The sequence below is a fragment of the Pteropus medius genome, unplaced genomic scaffold (genome assembly GCF_902729225.1).
Source record: "Pteropus medius unplaced genomic scaffold, Ma_sr-lr_union100, whole genome shotgun sequence".
Classification (NCBI taxonomy): Eukaryota; Metazoa; Chordata; class Mammalia; order Chiroptera; family Pteropodidae; genus Pteropus; species Pteropus medius.
The window spans coordinates 15083823-15100233 of NW_024349799.1; the positions used below are offsets into that span (position 1 = coordinate 15083823).

Genomic DNA, 16411 nt, shown 5'->3' on the forward strand with positions numbered 1-16411 from the left:
ATGTTATATAAATTGATAAAAAGAGGAAAGACACAGAGTCGTCTCATTAAAACCAAGAATTTGGGAAGTCTTCATAGAAGCCACTTGCTTACAAAAGCTATTGAATTAGGTGTGGGCAGGACAAGTATAAAAAATGGGAGAAAGAAGTGGAAAAAGACATGGGCAAAGCCCTCACCTTGCTTTGCCCATGTCTTTAAGCTCTGCTCCAATGTAGAGACATTGAACCTGGGAATCACAGCACAACATGGATGCAGTTTAGACGAGAAAGACCTCGTGGGCCCAATCTCAAAGGAGTACCCAAGCCCTACATCAAAAGATTGGCAAATGGATGTACATTTCTATGCTTAAAATTAAAATAGAATATTCAACATGTGAATATATCCTGTATTATGACTCCCACTGGTGATAAACCAGCCAAATATGGTTCCATTTAGTCCAGAAAAGAGGATTTCTACCATAGTAGGTATTTACCATGAGGGCTGCCTCTCCTCTCTCCTCTCCTGGGATTCCAACCCCATCCACCCAGCTCCCTTCTGCATCCACAAGGCCCTACTCTGAGTTACTGGTTGAACTAGGATGAAAGCCCAGGCCTGCTGGATCCCAATTCAGTTCTTCCAGTAAATTTGGAGTGGTTAGGAACACAGTCTGTGGAGGGGAGCCAGCCTGCCAGGGTTAGAATCCTGGCTCCTCTACTTACTCCCTTAGGCAGCCACCTCAGTTTTCTCACCTGTGAAATGGGGATAATGCTGTTTTCTATGTGACAGATTTGTTCTGAAGGTTCGGTGAGTTAGCATACATAAAGTGCCTAGTGCAGGTCAGTGAGGACTGGAATTGCCATGGCTACAGAGCATTGCCTTGTGCCTTTCAGCATGGGCAGGTTCAGGCCTCGGAGCATTTGTGCTTACACCAAAGGGGATAATCGGCTTCTATCACAGTGAGAGGCTTCTGATTTCACCACAGTGGGGACATGACATGTGGAGATGACTGACCTAGGGGTGAGCCTTCCCTGCTGGTGCTGGTCATGCTGGGCCCAAGTCCCAGCCTCCTCACACCGAACTCACCTTTGTGACTGGCAGAAGAGTTCCCTGCTGTCCCCATCCCCAGGTCATTGTTCCTGTGCCCCAGACACAACAGCCAGCTAAGGTTCTGTGCCATTTGGGCTAGGCAAGAGGGATATCTGCCCTGGTCTCATCTGTCCAGATGCCGGCTGGTCCAGGTAGCTGGTAGAAGTGACCTCCTGTGCTGGTGTCTGTTCTTTCCAGTGGTTTCCAGCGACAGTGACAGTGACTCGGATCTCAGCTCCTCCAGCCTAGAGGACAGACTCCCACCCTCTGGGGTCAAAGATCTGAAATGTGACAAGCCCCGCGGGGAATCAGGTAAGCATGGGAAGCACACTGCTGGCTTCCGAAGCCCCTGGTGCAGGTGGCTTTGCTGCTCCCCGGCAGGTGTCTGTGGAATTGTTCTAGACCAGGGAGGAGAAGTAGGCCTGGGTCTGGGGTGACTAGGAGCTAGTCTCAGCACCACTGAAGAGCAGGACTGAAAGGGGGCTTAGCTGTATATGCAGGTGTGGAGGAGGGTAGGTTCCGCAGCCTCCCTGACCCCCAGCCTGCACACCTGGGTTTCTTCCCCCAGCTCACTGTGAGCATCCCAGATGAGATTTTGCCTCAGGAGTGATGATGTGACGGTCAGATACAAAGTTCACTGGACTAGCTCAGCTCTGCCATGAAACTGCAGTGGGACCCCAAATACATACTATGACTTCTTAAGCCTCTGTTTCTTACTGTTTAGCACAAACAAGGTAGAGCAGGTGGTCTCCAGTGCTCCTTCTGAATTTAACATCTCTGAACTCTCCTCTGTGACCATATCACTTGAAAAAGAGTTAACTGAGGCCTTGAGGCTGGGGCAGAGAAGGCCTGGGGTGGGGAACACCTTTTTCTCTGCTTTAAACACATAAAGGGCCTTCCAGAGAAAAGACCAGTTTCAGTCAGAGTTACTCCAGAGGTTAAAACTGGGATATTTGAAAGGCTGATTTCAGTGCTTAAGAAAGCTTTATAATAATTGCCCCAAACTGGAATAAAATGCCTCAGGGTTTTGTCCTGGGACCAAGGCTGGGTGATCTCCCGCCAGAGCTCACATGGAAGGAATTCCTGCTGAGAATGGCAGTTTGGGCTAGATCAGAGATGGCAAATGCCGAGTGCATGTACTTGAATTCCCATTCCTGTGCCCATGGCAGACATTACTAGTTGCTGATATGCTTTCCTGCAGAACCCGATGTGGCCTCAGAATGCTCAGTACAGTTTTCCAGGTGGTCCATATCTATAGGTGAAGATGATGCAAGAGATGAAAACTGTCCCTGGGCTAGATGATCTCTTAAGCCTCTCGAGTTAAAGATTTTATCTTAGGAAAGTGTAAAAGAAACTTATTTGCCAGCCTTGGTTTCCAGGATGGGTCTATACTCCTCTTCTTCCCCTCACCCCCCACCATAGCTCTTGAACTCTCCCTTCACACCAACTCACAGCTATGACCAAGTGGGTCTAGAGAACAGGAGAAGATGGAGTACAGTATTACAGGCCCCACCTTTGCTCTCTTAAACCGGGCAAGGACTAACAGCCACATTTGAGTGAGGATCTTTTAGTTAGTAAAGGCAGCAAATAATAACCCCATTGAGTTTACTGGAATGTATACTCTTCCCCCTCCTCATTGCTGATTTTCATGTTAGTGTCTTTACTTGTTCCTAGTGAAACAACCTGAGGGCCCATTTGGTGGTCTTTATATATCCTGGACCAAATCAGCAGTGGTCAGAGGGTGGGGTCATGCTGAACATGGCAGCCATGTGGGGGCAGGAAGTGGCAGTTCCCAGGGTAAGGGGCTCTAGGCAGACAATGCCGTAGACACCCATCACAAATCCAAATCAGAATGCTTTACATCAGCTTCTCGTCAGGCTGAGATCCTCCCTGTCTCAGTTTAAGGTCTGAAGGGCCCAGCACTGAGTCATTCGGGCCCACACATGGTCTCTTGCAGGTGGCAGTGTGGAGTCCCCCAAGATGGGGCTCGCCTGCCTGCCTCACCACCTCTCGGGGAGCCAGAGCAGCCTGGCCAGCGAGACAGGGATGGGCCCTACAGACCCACAGAGGGGCACCCCACCCTGGCCGGACCCAAAGGGCCCCAGTAAGTACCCAGCCGCTCCTTCTAAACCCCCCACCTCCCCTCCCTCTTTTATTTTCTCTCCCCAGGACTCTCCTCCTTTCTCACTCAGTTTTTCCAAACTGGAAAGTGGTAGATGAGGTTTTCAATTCTCTGTGTTTACTGAGCGCTGTGCAGAGAAACAGAGATGAGCCAGACTCCACCCCTGACTGCAGTGAACGGGGAGGAACTAAAATAATAACGGTATTCATTCTCAGTAATTATAACATGGTCGTTACCATCCTCAGCTTTATAAAATATGTAATCTTTCAAAGCATTTTCTCATCTCCACGATAGTCACAGTAACTCCCATTTCGAGAGCACCTACAATGCACTAGGGAATCCAAGCCCCAATCCAAGCCCCTGGCTGGGTGTGGTAGGGGACAGTTCTTGACCTCCAGAAGCCTACCATGTAGCTGAAGAAGCCAGATCAATACCTAAAACAGCCCATCCCAGGGCAGGCCAAATCAGAGAGAGAATTCAAGGCCACTGGAGCTGGCAGCATTGGAGCCCAGCCTGTCCTGTACTGCCAAGGTCAACTTTGTTCTGCTGGAGGAATAGGCAGGAAAGAGACTTATTATACCTGTTGGATGGGTGTGGAAACCAAGGGCAAGAATCCAAGCTACCCACCCCCACGCCCACTGTCCTGGCCCGGTCAGCTTGGGATCCATGATGGGGGGAGGTAGGGGGAAGTCTCTTCATACTCAAGCCAGAGATAATTTTGCAAGTGATGTTAGTCTCCTTCAAGAAAGAGTCCTCAACTGGACTGGGTGTCTCTGGGGCCAGAGCATCCACAGCACACATCACACATGGGTGGATCAGTGCAGCTGCTCATCGTAGGAGCCTGGGTGCACTAGCAGCCACCATCCAGAAAGTCACATGGGAGCTCTCAGTCACTCCCCATTCCCCATCCTTCCTTGTTCCTCCTCCCCTCCACCTCCCCCCTTCCCCCTTTCCCATCTAAGCATTCCTCAGAAGCTACAGGGCAGGGCATGTAAAAGAGGCAGCAGGTAGGCAGGTCTCAGGGAGAGGGGTCCCTGTGGACTTGGCCATGAAGTGGACCCTCTGGTCTCCTGAAATCCTCCGGACAGTATAGAATCAAGCAGGCGTGAGTTATAGTCCTAGCCCTGCCACCCATAGTCATGTGAACTGGGGCAACCTACAGTTTGAACCATGTGAAATTGCATTGCAATAGTTCAAAAATAGTCGAATATTGGCAATTTGTTATGATTCAACCTAATAATCGATCTCTCTGCACCCAATTTCATTGCCGGTAAAATGGAGACCACATCATGTCCCTCACAGGGTTGCAGGGAGGGTAAAATGCAGCATCCATGTGGAGTGTCTACCCTGAGTAGGTCTTAGGAAATGTCCAGTAATAAATGGGGGAGACTGTGTGTCCAGTACATAGAAAAGGTTCCAGGGCTTTACAAACAACTTGAAAAAACTTGGCCTAGAGGAACGTTTTATATTCCCATGTCCATGTGCTCTTTCTGGCATCGGGAGGTCACCTGTGTTAATTATCCCAGGTTTCAATGGACACAATGAAGCATGGGAGTAGATGACTTACCTGCAATGATGCGGCAAAGGGGAGCAGAGGTCTGCCCAGGGCGCCAGCCCCCAGCTCTCCCAGACAGCCCCCGCTTAGTTTCAGACAGGGAAGCTGCCTCTGGTGTGGGGCTGTTCCAGCAAGGAGCTTGCCTTCCTTGCCATCACCTCCATTTTATTCCCAAAGGTCAAGCTGTCACCAGGGAGGGACCCTGCCTCTGCTCACCTTATAGTGAATGGCCTTTGTTTTTCCCTCCCCCAAAGGCAAAAGACACACCCCGGCGAGTCCCCACTGCTGATGTGGCCTCTGCGAGTCCCCTCTGCCTGCCCTGGGCAACGGCCTCTTCGATGCAGGAAGCAGACCTTCCAGTGAAGAGGTTGAGAGAGAGAGAGAGAGAGAGCACGCATATGCATACACGCTGGAGCCAGACCCTTCCTGCCTCCTTCCCGACTACTCCTGGAACCCTCACATCCAACCCTATTAGCTGTGACCTCCTACTTAACAAACCAGTGTTTGCAGGACTGAGTCTGCTTCCCCCCACCAGTGCCTTTCTGTATCCTTTCTCTCCTGGGAGCCCTCCTCACCCACCCCACCCCCCAGCCATTCCACTGAGCTATGACCTTTATTTATTGTCCTCCCCAACTCAGTCTACCCCATGTTTATTTTAAGTGGGCTCTCTTCTTGGGCTGGAAGGACGTCCAAACCCACCTTGTACTCCCTCCACCCGTGTGCACTGCAGGCTTTCAGAAGGCACCAGGCAGGCTTTCCCCATAATTCTATTAATAGAAGAAATCCAGCCCTCAGCATTATCCTTCAAAGCTGAACTTGGTCCCTAGAGACAAGCGGTGGAGGCCAGAGCAGGTGGGATGAGAGACTCCGTCACCCTTTTCCTCTGCCTGCAGCTCTGGGGAGGTGGGAGAAGCTCCCTCCCTCAGGGCTGATCCAGGAGCCGCTGTTGAAACCTGGCTCTTTATTGATTCTGGGAACCCCTCCATTGGCCTCCCCGGGTTTTGCTCAGATTCTCCGCAGCTTGTGGAACTGAGAATGGTTCTGGTGAAGACCGAATTCACTCACTGAAGAGCAGCTTTCAGCCAAGTCCCCAGCTGCAGCACGAGGCTCCCCTAAGCCATTAATTCACTTCTCTTCAGTAGGTTCAGTTTGGCATAAAAAATATTTAATTCAAAGCACGGGCAAACGCTTCTGGAAAACCTTTCCCCGAAGAGAGAACGTGTATTTATGTGCGTGTAGGTGTTCGCACCCTCCCATCCTTCCTGCCCCCGCCCAATGCCCCATGCCTCCACCCAGTTCTCAAAGGGCCTACTTTTCTCCAGGCTCTTAGGCCTTTACCATTAGCTTTTTGCCCTTGCCTCTCTCTATGCAGACAGAGGGAAAAAAAAAAAAAAGAACTCACTGCTTGCCTGTGACAAGTTATGCTTCAGAATAAAAATAAAGATTAGGATTTGCATTGAGCCAGTGTGTTGATCAAAAGACCACAATCGCTTGTGTTTCTGAGATGTATCAGGAAAGAAATAGATGGAAAAAAATGTGGTGCATTGATTGCTGGAGTACTTCCTAAGCTGCAGTGAAAGGAATGAGCTGGGTCCCTGTGTGTTAAGAGCTCACAAGCCTAACGTTGGATGGAAAAAGCAAGATCATCTATGTAAAAAAAAAAAAATTTTTTTTGAAGTATACGTACAAATAATCAAAATGAGTTATACAAACATATGTACATATGTAAAAATGTTTATAAAATGGACGAGGACTTCTGGTTAAATGGTGGGTTGAACACACTTGTATTTCCTCTGCCCCCAAAACCTTGCTCAAATGACATAGAGAAATGAAAATGACATCAACCACGAAGACAAAAAGAAGATGGCAGCAGATAAGAGAGATCTCAACTTTGGAAGATGGAAGAGTATAACTTGTTTAATTCCAGCTTCCACTACTCCCCCGAAACGTCTACAAGAGAGAAAGCCAGCCGCGAACAAGCCCATTTCCTCTGCAAAATCCCCCAAATCCTCAGAACCTGGAAGGACCAGGTATCCCTAAGGTAGAAGTTCAGGATGGTTGTAAAAATAGCATTGGTTGGAAGAAGTGATTAGACGCTCACGTCCCTTCTCCCAGCCTGTCACCTGGAGAGCTTTACAAACACTCCTGCTGGATTCACCCCCAGAGGTTCTGGTTTAATCAATTTGGGGAAAAGCCTTGACATCAGCATTTTCTAAAGCTCCCCAGGTGAGTCCAATGTGCTAACAGAACCGAGAACCATTTCCCTATAGAAACTTCAGGTGACGTGCACAGAATTTTTGGAGCAGTACCTTTATATTAGCTAAAAATTTGAAACAGCCAGTCACGGCCTGTGACTGGCCTGCCCTTCCCTCACCCTAGTAGAAGACAGGCTTGCTGCTGGTCGGGGTTGAACTAGAAAGGTTCTGGATTGGGGACTCCAAGCCTTGCCAAAGGCTGGGGTGGTGAGGTGATGGTTAATTGGGAGACCCTCAGCCCCCTTCCCCTGCTAATAACTGGGCCTGTTCCCCATCTACCACCACCACCTCTCCAACCCTGCAAGGCAGGACATTTTTGAATGTCTCTCTGGGAAAGAGAGACAAATCCTGACGTTGGTGTTTCCCCAGTCTCTGCCCAGCACCACTGTGAGGCCCCTAGCCCACAAGCCCTGTCCATGTATGCAGAGCTTCCTATTATCTTTGCTGTGTTGCACTCATAGTGGGAACAGCCAAGGGAAGGGCACCAACAATTGACCAAAATCAACCGCTGAAATACAGAGACTTCAACACATAGAAGAAAGGGGTCAGAGAACACCGCTCTGAAGATATTGAAACAGGAAAGGGATGTTATTTTTTAAAAGGAAGTGTTAAAGCTCTTACAAATTAAAATTTCAAGGCAGAAATTTAAAAATGCATTCGAAGGATGGAAGATGAAAGAAAATATCCCAGAAGGTAAAACAAACGAACAAACAAAAAAGATGTGAAACCTGGAGGAAAAAGTCTAGAAAATGAGACAACCAAAAGGTACAATCCAGAAGGTCCAGCATCCAACTAACAGAATTTCAAACCAAGAAACAGAAAATAGAGGAGAAAAAATTACTGAAGCAATGATACAAGAATACCTCCCAGGACTGAAGAAAATGAGCTTCTGCAGAGAAAGAACCCACCAAGTGCCCAGTACAGTGCCATCAAACCATAGCTATGTGTATGGCTACCACCATCATGAGCAGCCATGTAGCAATACATGTAGATGAAGAAGCACATAGCCTGTAGCTGCAATGCAATGCCCACCACTTGAGGTCTTACTAAAACAGATTCTCTCTCACTCAGTAAGTCTGGGCAGGAGCTGAAAGTATACATCTAACAAGCTCCCAGGTGACGCCCACACTGCTGCTGCAAGACCATACTTTGAGTAGCACTGGTCTAGGGCAGTAGTTGTCACCACAGGCTGCCCATTGGAATCACCTGGGGAGCTTTACAAACACTCCTGCTGGATTCACCCCCAGAGGTTCTGGTTTAATAAATTTGGGGAAAAGCCTTGACATCAGCGTTTTCTAAAGCTCCCCAGATGAGTCCAATGTGCTAACAGAACCGAGAACCATTTCCCTATAGAAACTTCTACGTGAGCCAAATATCAATGACGGTAGAATGAAGATATTTTCAGACTTTTTTTTTTTTTAAGATATCTTCCATATATTCTTTCTCAGGCAGAATTTTTGGAGCAGTACTTTTTTATTAGCTAAAAATTTGAAACGGCCTAAATACCATGGACAGAGAATAGATACATAAGTGTGATATAGTTAAATAATAGACTATCATGCAGTGATGAAAAGGAGGGGCCACACTCAGCATAAATGACTCACAAACACCACCAAGCAAAGAAGCATGGAAAAAAATATATTATGATGCCATCTATATACAGGTTTTAAGATACGCACAATGTTATATATTAACATATATTTTATTCAGTGAAAGAATAAAGAAATGCATAGAAAGGATAAACAACAGATTTCAAGACACGTCTTTAGAAGAGGAGGCATACAATTAAGGAGATATTTCAACTTTATTGGTAATGTTTTATTAATCTCAATTACAAATAGATGGGTTTGTAATATGATATTCCACTATATTTGTATTATTTTTATATGTCTGAAATCTTTCAAAATAAAAACTATAAGGAACTGTAGCAAGGCTTTTTAACATGAAATTTCAGGATACCAAGATAAAAATCCTAAAGGATCAGAGATTAAAATGGCATCGAAATTCTCAAAACAGATTTTGAAGCCAGAACACAGTGAAACAACATCTTCTGAATTCTCATAGGAAATAATTTCTCATCTAAATTTTTATGCAGCCGAATATCAATGATGGTAGAATGAAGATATTTTCAGACTTTTTTTTAATGTATCTTCCATATATTCTTTCTCAGGCAGCTGCTAGAGGATATGCTCCAACCAAACAAGGGAGAAAACCAGAAAAGAGAGTACCAGGGACACGGGATACTGGAAATCCAACACAAGAGAAGGGCAAAGATTGTCCCCAGGATGATGGAACTGGCTGTGTGGCTGGACTGGAGGCCAAGGCCAGCCAGCCAAGATTGGAGCATGAGAAAAGAGGAGATATATAAGGATATACAAAAAGATAAGAAGCATGTGTGTGTTGGGGAGATTGTATATGATATCGTGATAATTTTATAATATATCATGACATAACATAACATGTAAAACTGAAAAATCAAGAAATAGAATCAGCATGAGATTTTGAAACAAAGGTAAACACTAGCAATAGTGGCTAAGAGCTCTAAGGGTACCTAGAGAGGGACTTGAGTGGAGAAAGGATTTGCTGCCCTATATTATAAACTTCGTAGGACAGTGACCCTTTTTAAACTATGTACTCCATTACATTTCTAACAATGAGATATTTTTAATGGAAAATACATGTCAAACTCAGGATAAACACCTGGGGTGGGAGTGAGAGCCCTGAGGCCATAGGTGAGCAGGCAGGGGGCGGGGCAGAATATATCCCCAGAGGTCCCTATATCCAAATATGCAACCTGTAAGGAGCTGGCGTCTCTGCTTTCCAGCTCTAAGCTACCTCTGTGCTGGAACCAATGTCCCCTGAGACTTCTCAGACCTGGTGTAGCAGAAACCCCCGTACTCAGCTCCCACCAGAACCCTGTGCCTGGGCCAGACCCAGTCCAGGAGAGAGACCCAATCCCATCAGCACCTGGGGCGAATCCAAAATGCATTTCCTAGATATGTGTCACAGGGTTGGTGGGTTCTAAAGAAGTTTCATCAAGAGTTAATCTCAGAAGCCTTCAGCTTTAGCAAGGAGAGGGAATGCAGATTATCCCACGGGGGTCTGGGAACTGCCAGGAGTCAAGAGTTCCCTGTGGGCTGGCTGGTCTTGGAACCAAGAAATCTTTTCTTTACAAAAAATGCTGACTCTAAAGCAACCAACTTACAAATTAACTTGTGGAGCTGAGCCTTTCATGGGGGCCGGGGGTGGAGGTGGAGGGTGTCATCTGTAAAACTCAGGGAGTACAGAAATGACTTGATTTGTCCCAAATACTAGTAGTTCCTAAAAGAGGCAGGAGGTGGGAAGCTCATGAACTTGGGACACCTGGTTTTAAACCCCAGCTTTACTACTTAGTACCTGAAATTAAGGGTACTTCTCTGTGCCTCAGTTTCCTCATCTGTAAAATGAGAATAATATTTCCTTCACAGGATTATTGTGGAAATCAAAAACCTGAAAGCACATGTAAAACTCCTACCTCTGCTATTAGTTATTACTCCCATAGAATTCAGACTTGGAGCTTGTTTCGGGAGTTATAAGAACATGAGTGTAGTGTCTGCATGGAGCCTGGAGCACAATAAGCGTTCTTACTCTTCCCTTTGGGGAATAATGGTGCTCAATCCATTCAGTATTTATGGGGCAGCTGCAGGGTGCCAAGTGCAGCGTTAGAAGCTGGGGTTTAGTAGTGGACAAAACTATCATGGCCCATCCTACCTTGGTGTTAAGACACAGGTGGCTGCACCCTGCCCCAGAGTTTCTGGCTCAGAGGTGGGGCAGAGGATGTACATTTTTAAGTTCCCAGTGAATGCTATTGTTCCCGGTTGGGAGACCACACTGAGAACCACTGATCTAGTGGAAGCAGTCTACTTGCATTTCCTTGGACTGCCGTCCCTAAACCGACCCAAGCAGGGGAGTAGCGGGCTGGTGATGAGAACCGGGCTGGCAGAGAAAACGCAGCCCCCGTAGGCCAAGAGGACCAACCTCTCAGGGAGTCCAGCTGCTCTGAACTGCCCCTAGACAGATGTGCTGCCCACAGCTGTACCTTAGCCCTGGAGCAAAGAGCATCCACAGGCGCAGCAGGTGAGAGCATTTTCCCCCACAAAGGTAGCGGCCAGCATCCTTCTCAAAAAAGAAAATGCCCCTCTCTGGTGTTGCATCTCAAGGTCCCCTGAAGCCTGCAATCTCTGTTTCTGCCTGTTTCCGCCTCTCCCAAGAACCATCTCAGAGTGTTTTCCCCTAGGGCAGGGTGCTGCAGGCTGTGGACAGGAGGGAGGCCCCTTAAGGACTCCAGGCAGCACCCTCCCTCTCCTCACTGCCCGCCTCTTCACACTGCTTTGTTTGCTGACAACAAACAAGAGCTCTCAATGTCACTGAGCCAGACCAGGGAGAGATGCAGCATTTTGCTGCGTAATAACCATCATGGCCACCATTTGTCGAGTCAGGCATCTGCTACAGGCTTAGGGATCCTGACCCACCTATGAGGAAGATACCCCTATTGTTCCCATTTTACAAAAGAAGAAACTGAGGCCCAGAGAGGACAAGAGAGCCCTTATTTAAATGCAGCACAGTCGATGCCTGAGACTGCTCAGTGCTGGGTGTGGGGAGCCAGGAGCTGGTGAGAACAAGTCAGGATTCTGAGGACGGAGGGAGCTGGGAGCAAACAGAAGGGCAGCCAGGCTGTGTCAGCAGCACAGGTGGAAACTTCTAGATGAATAGGGTGAAGTCTGCCCTTGTCCCACTGAGACACTTTCCCACTGCTAATGTAACAAATGAGTCGCTGCACAGAGATTTTGCACCCATGTTGGACACTGTCTGGTGCCCATGGCCTAGTGTGGCTGAGAACACCAAATGCTTTCATGAATCTTCCCTCATCGGACACCAGGGTAAGTCACTGAAGTGGCTGTCATTTCAGGCCACATATAGGCAGGTACAGGAGTAGAATTGGCTTAGAGCAGTGGTCCCCAACATTTTTAGCATCAGGGACCAGTGTCCCTGTGAGAATCTAATGCCTGATGATCTGAGGTGGAGCTGAGGCAGTGATGCTAGCGCTGGGGAGTGGCTGCAAATACAGATGAAGCTTCATTTGCTTGCCCGCTACTCACCTCTTGTGCAGCCTGGTTCCTAACAGGCCACGGACAGTCCATGGCCTACAGGTTGGGAACCCCTGGCTCAGAGGGTTTCCAGGAGCTTCCATCATTCAAGTAGCCTCTCAGGGCCTTTGGATCCAGGGCCTGGCTCTCCACTGACCTGCAACTCCTCCCAGGGCTGCGGGAGCCACACCTGAACACGGCCCCTGAACTCCAGGAGAGGAAGCTACAATTCCACAGCCCCCAGCACGTCTCACCCCCCCACACACATACCTGCCTTTATTTCTTTTATTTCTATTTATTTTTTTATTGTAAAATATACATAAATTTACCACTTTAACTATTTTTAAGTGTACAGTTGAGTGGCGTTAAGCGCATTCACATTGTTGTGCAACCATCACCACCATCCATCTCCAGAACTTTTTCGTCATCCCCAAACTGAAACTCTGCACCCATTGAAGAGTAACGCCCATTTCCCTCTCTCCCAGCCTCTGGCAGCCACCATTCTACCGGAAGTGGGATTGTTGGATTATACGGTAGCTCTACATTTAACCTTTTGAGGAACCACCATCTGTTTCCACAGTGGCTGCAGCATATTTCATTCCCACCGGCAGGGCATGAGGGTCTGCCTGTCCTTCTAAGGAAAAAGGCTGTTCTCCTGCATCTCTTTGCCCCCTGTGGCTCATGACATGGGGATGTCAGCCACTCAGGGACCTCAGCTGCTGCTCACTGGCTGGAATCAGACTGGCCTTGGTGCTGGCCTCATGGGCACATGCATGGCCGTGGGCACAAACTCAGTTTAAAGCTCTGCTATCACTTTTTCGAAATTCTTAGTAATTTTGAACAAGGGCTGAGCATTTTCATTTTGCACCGGGCCCTGAAAATTATGTAGCTGGTCCTGACGGGCCTGGCTGTTCCTTCTGGGTACAGACTCCATAAGTATGACCCAGTTCACACTCAAGGTCTGATGAAGAGAGTCCTTGGGTGGGGGCCAGAGTCCCTGACTGGGCATCTGGAGACACAGATCCTCCCTGCCACCAGCTCTCTGCATGTCACTCCACATCTATGAGATGGAAGAATTGAAATAAATAGAGAATTTTCTAATTGTGTTCCCCAGAGCTCCCTGGGGTGGGGGTTGGGGAATGGAAAGTCCCAGGAGGCACTTTGGGACCCATCCCTGTCCCCATCCCCATCCCCACTGCCAACAGGTTCCCCTTTGACCCACTTTCTGCTGGGATCTACAGCAGGAAGGAAGCCAAGACCAGCTGGAAACCCTGCCTGTCTGGATCCTCCACCCCAGGCTGCCCCACCCCTATGTTCTGCCTCTGGGAAGGGAGAAGAAGCCTCCAGCATATGGTAACCAGGTAGTAGGCTCAACTGTGGGAGAGGTACCCCAGGTACCAGCCAGAAATGCAATGGAAAGGGAGATGTTCTCACACACACACACACACACACACACACACCCTAGTACACAAAGACGCAGAAAGATTCAGTTATTTACAAAATATGTGTGACCAGTCAGTTCGGTCAGTTCAAATTGCTCATCCAAGTGCCAGAAAAGGCTTGTGGGCACAGGGGAAGAATGAGACCAAAGGAAAACCTGGCACTGGCCTTGCCCAGACCATTTGGGGAGAAGGATCCCACCAGGTTGTAGTCAAAACGGTGGCAGAGCTCCTGCCAAGGCTGTCCCCTGCAGAGAAGAGCCTCTATGCTCCAGTTGCTTCATCCCTGTCCCTTCCCCAGCATCTGGCACAAGGCTCTGCAAACAGCCAGGGTTCTAACCTGCACATGCCCAGCCCCACCCCGCAGGCTGCCTTGTGCAGAAAGCTAAGGAGAGCATAGACACCCCGTCACTACCCTGAAGAGGCAGAGGGAGGAGGAGGGCAGGCAGGCGGGAAGGGAGAGCAGGAAGAGCCCTGGAGCCCAGACAAGCTGTCCCTGAGTCTTCACTGAGACAGGTGGCAGCTCTGAGCTCTTTGATGCAGACCCCAGGATGTCTGCAGCTTCTTCATTGCCAATTACTGGAGAAATCTTCCATGTGCTCACCCCCTGCCTCTCAGCAGAGCTCTTTGGGGACATTTTAAGCCTGACTGTACCTGCTGAGCAGCTGACAAGTGAAGCCTCTCACTCTCTCCTTCCCCACTGCCATCTCCACCACTTTCCTACCAGGCTCTTTAATGGGGAAAAGGGAATCTAAAGCTGGGTGGCATCATCCCTGTCCCCAAGGCAGGGGCCTGCTCAGATCAGAGCCACTGCCTGGCTCTACTTCTAGCTGAGGTATGGTGGAGCTGGGTTCCCTAGAGCCCATCTTCCCCACTGGCTCCTTAAAGGCAAGAGCTATCTTATTCATCTTTGAGATCCTGGTTAACTGTCAAGAAGTATTTCTGGATCGATAGATGCGTAGATGGGTAGGTGGGTGAGCGGGGGTGGGGTAGGGGAATGGATGGATGAAGAGTTGGAGTGACAGTGGAATGGAGGGAAGGATGGATGGAAGGAGGAAAGGAGGGTCGGAGAGAGGGAAGGAGGAAGAAAGGGATAGAGGGAAGAGGGATGGATGAACTGATAAGAGTGTTGAGTAGATGAATGGAGAGATAGATGGGTGGATATTACGTATGGACCAGTGTATTGAAAGACATCTGAGGGGATGGACAGAAGGATAGACTGCTGTCCTAAGGGAGGATAGAAGGATGGATGGGTGGATGGATGGGTGGATGGATGGATGGATGGATGGATAGATGGAAACAGTCCCGGGTCCAGGGCCTGTCTGTTCTCTATCCCTAGGGAAAGGCCAGCAGATCAGGAGCCTACACTTCCCATAGGCTGTGCGGTCTCTTGTGTGGGGCTCACTCAATTCAAAGCAGCTGATAGGCCCCCAAGGAAGAGTGGATATTGAAGTAAGCCCTGTTGCTGAGGACCCAGTCTTTGGGGCCTCAGTTAATACCCTGCCGGGCACCAGGCCAGGCCTTCAGGCTCCAAAGCAATTGCCGCCTAGCGGGAGGGAGTAACAGATCTGACTGGCCTGCCCTCTGGCTGCCACCCGCTTCCCTAGGCCAGAGCCTACCCAGCCTGGTTCGGCCTCCAGGCTGGGCCAAGGCTGAGGGGCTGTAGAAGGTCCAAGTGCCCCCAGCCTGCCTCAGCAAACCCCTCCCACCAGAGTTTGCACAGTATCTCCTGCCCCCCACCTTAAAGCTCACAAATTCTACTCATCAAAACCATTGCAACATTGATTGTACTAATAAAGCAACCCTGAAAGGGTTTTGCAGATGGGGATTAACTGGTTTACTTCACATGTTAATTAGCCAACCCTAAATATGTATGCAGATCAGAATTTAAATTCATTCACACTGAAGTATTTTTAAATAAACCACTCAAATTCTCCTGTGGCACCCCTCGCCTCACTCTCCTCATCTCTGCTGCCTCCAGAACGTGTGAGCATGGACAGTTTGCCTTGCCAACATGAGCCTCAGTTTCCCTATTAAAAAGTTGAACCATCTGTGCTCTGGGGTCTCCTAGCCCTGAAAGTCTGCGCCTTTTTAGCATCTCTCCCCTAGGCTATGGAGTGAGGAGACCAGGCCTAGCACACCAGGCCTCTCAAAGGTGTAACGTGGGAAGGAGGCCATTACTTAACACCAGCACCTCCAGCTGTGGGATCTGAGAGCCGAGCCCAGCTCAGGGGCTGGAACACCGGGAGAGAAATCACTGGGAGCCCAGAACCACCACCCTCTCTGAAAGAGCCAGAAATGGGTGGTCTGCCCAATCTGGAACAGATCCCAAATGTGGTCTTTCTCATCTCGTAGGGCCTTCCAAGTCTAAACGGACCATTCAACATAGTTCCAAGTGAAACGTGCCTGCTATTTGAACGGTTGGCCCCACGATTCCTCTTGGGAAGGAAACTGTCTTTGTTTAGGAAAACACTTTTTAAGGCTGATTGGGGAGGATCCAGAGAACACAGTCCAACTGGAACCAAGGCCACGAAAAGAAGTATTAGAAATGAACAGAAATTTAGAGGAAAGAAAAGAGTTCAGATGGTGAAGCCAGAGAGGTCGGATGAGGCAAAGATCCCTGAGTGAAGCCCCCATGGCTCCCCATGGCCACAGCCCACGTTGGGGCGGCTAAAGGACCAGCACGTCATGTTCCACACAGTGCTGTCTGCACTGCAGTGACATAAGGCACTCCTCACCCCACGCTAACCATCTCCATGTCACCTGCACTCCCAGATGCCTTGTGGAGGTGGATTTGGAGGAAGAAGGGGCTGAATGAACTTCACATCTGAATCTCTGTGGTTCAGAATC

General features: G+C 48.8%; 1 protein-coding gene and 1 long non-coding RNA gene across 10 annotated transcripts in view; both read left to right on the forward strand.

The window, feature by feature from the left end:
* Positions 1–9382, forward strand: part of RPH3AL (rabphilin 3A like (without C2 domains)) — a 140634-nt gene extending 131252 nt beyond the window's left edge. For 6 of the 9 annotated variants that reach the window (XM_039886252.1, XM_039886249.1, XM_039886248.1 and 3 more), the window contains 3 exons: positions 1263–1376; positions 3022–3168; positions 4996–6097. In XM_039886252.1, the coding sequence (XP_039742186.1) occupies positions 1263–1376; positions 3022–3168; positions 4996–5030 (296 nt within the window). In that variant the 3' untranslated portion in view covers positions 5031–6097. Of the gene's footprint in view, positions 1–1262; positions 1377–3021; positions 3169–4995; positions 6098–9166 lie in introns of those variants that run through there. The other 3 variants (XM_039886253.1, XM_039886257.1, XM_039886256.1) reach the window with 3 other exon arrangements.
* On the forward strand, positions 6095–8923 carry LOC120621031 (uncharacterized). Its single transcript, XR_005658066.1, has 2 exons — positions 6095–6967; positions 8306–8923. It is a non-coding gene; the product is annotated as an uncharacterized LOC120621031 (long non-coding RNA).
* Positions 9383–16411: the final 7029 nt, after the last annotated feature.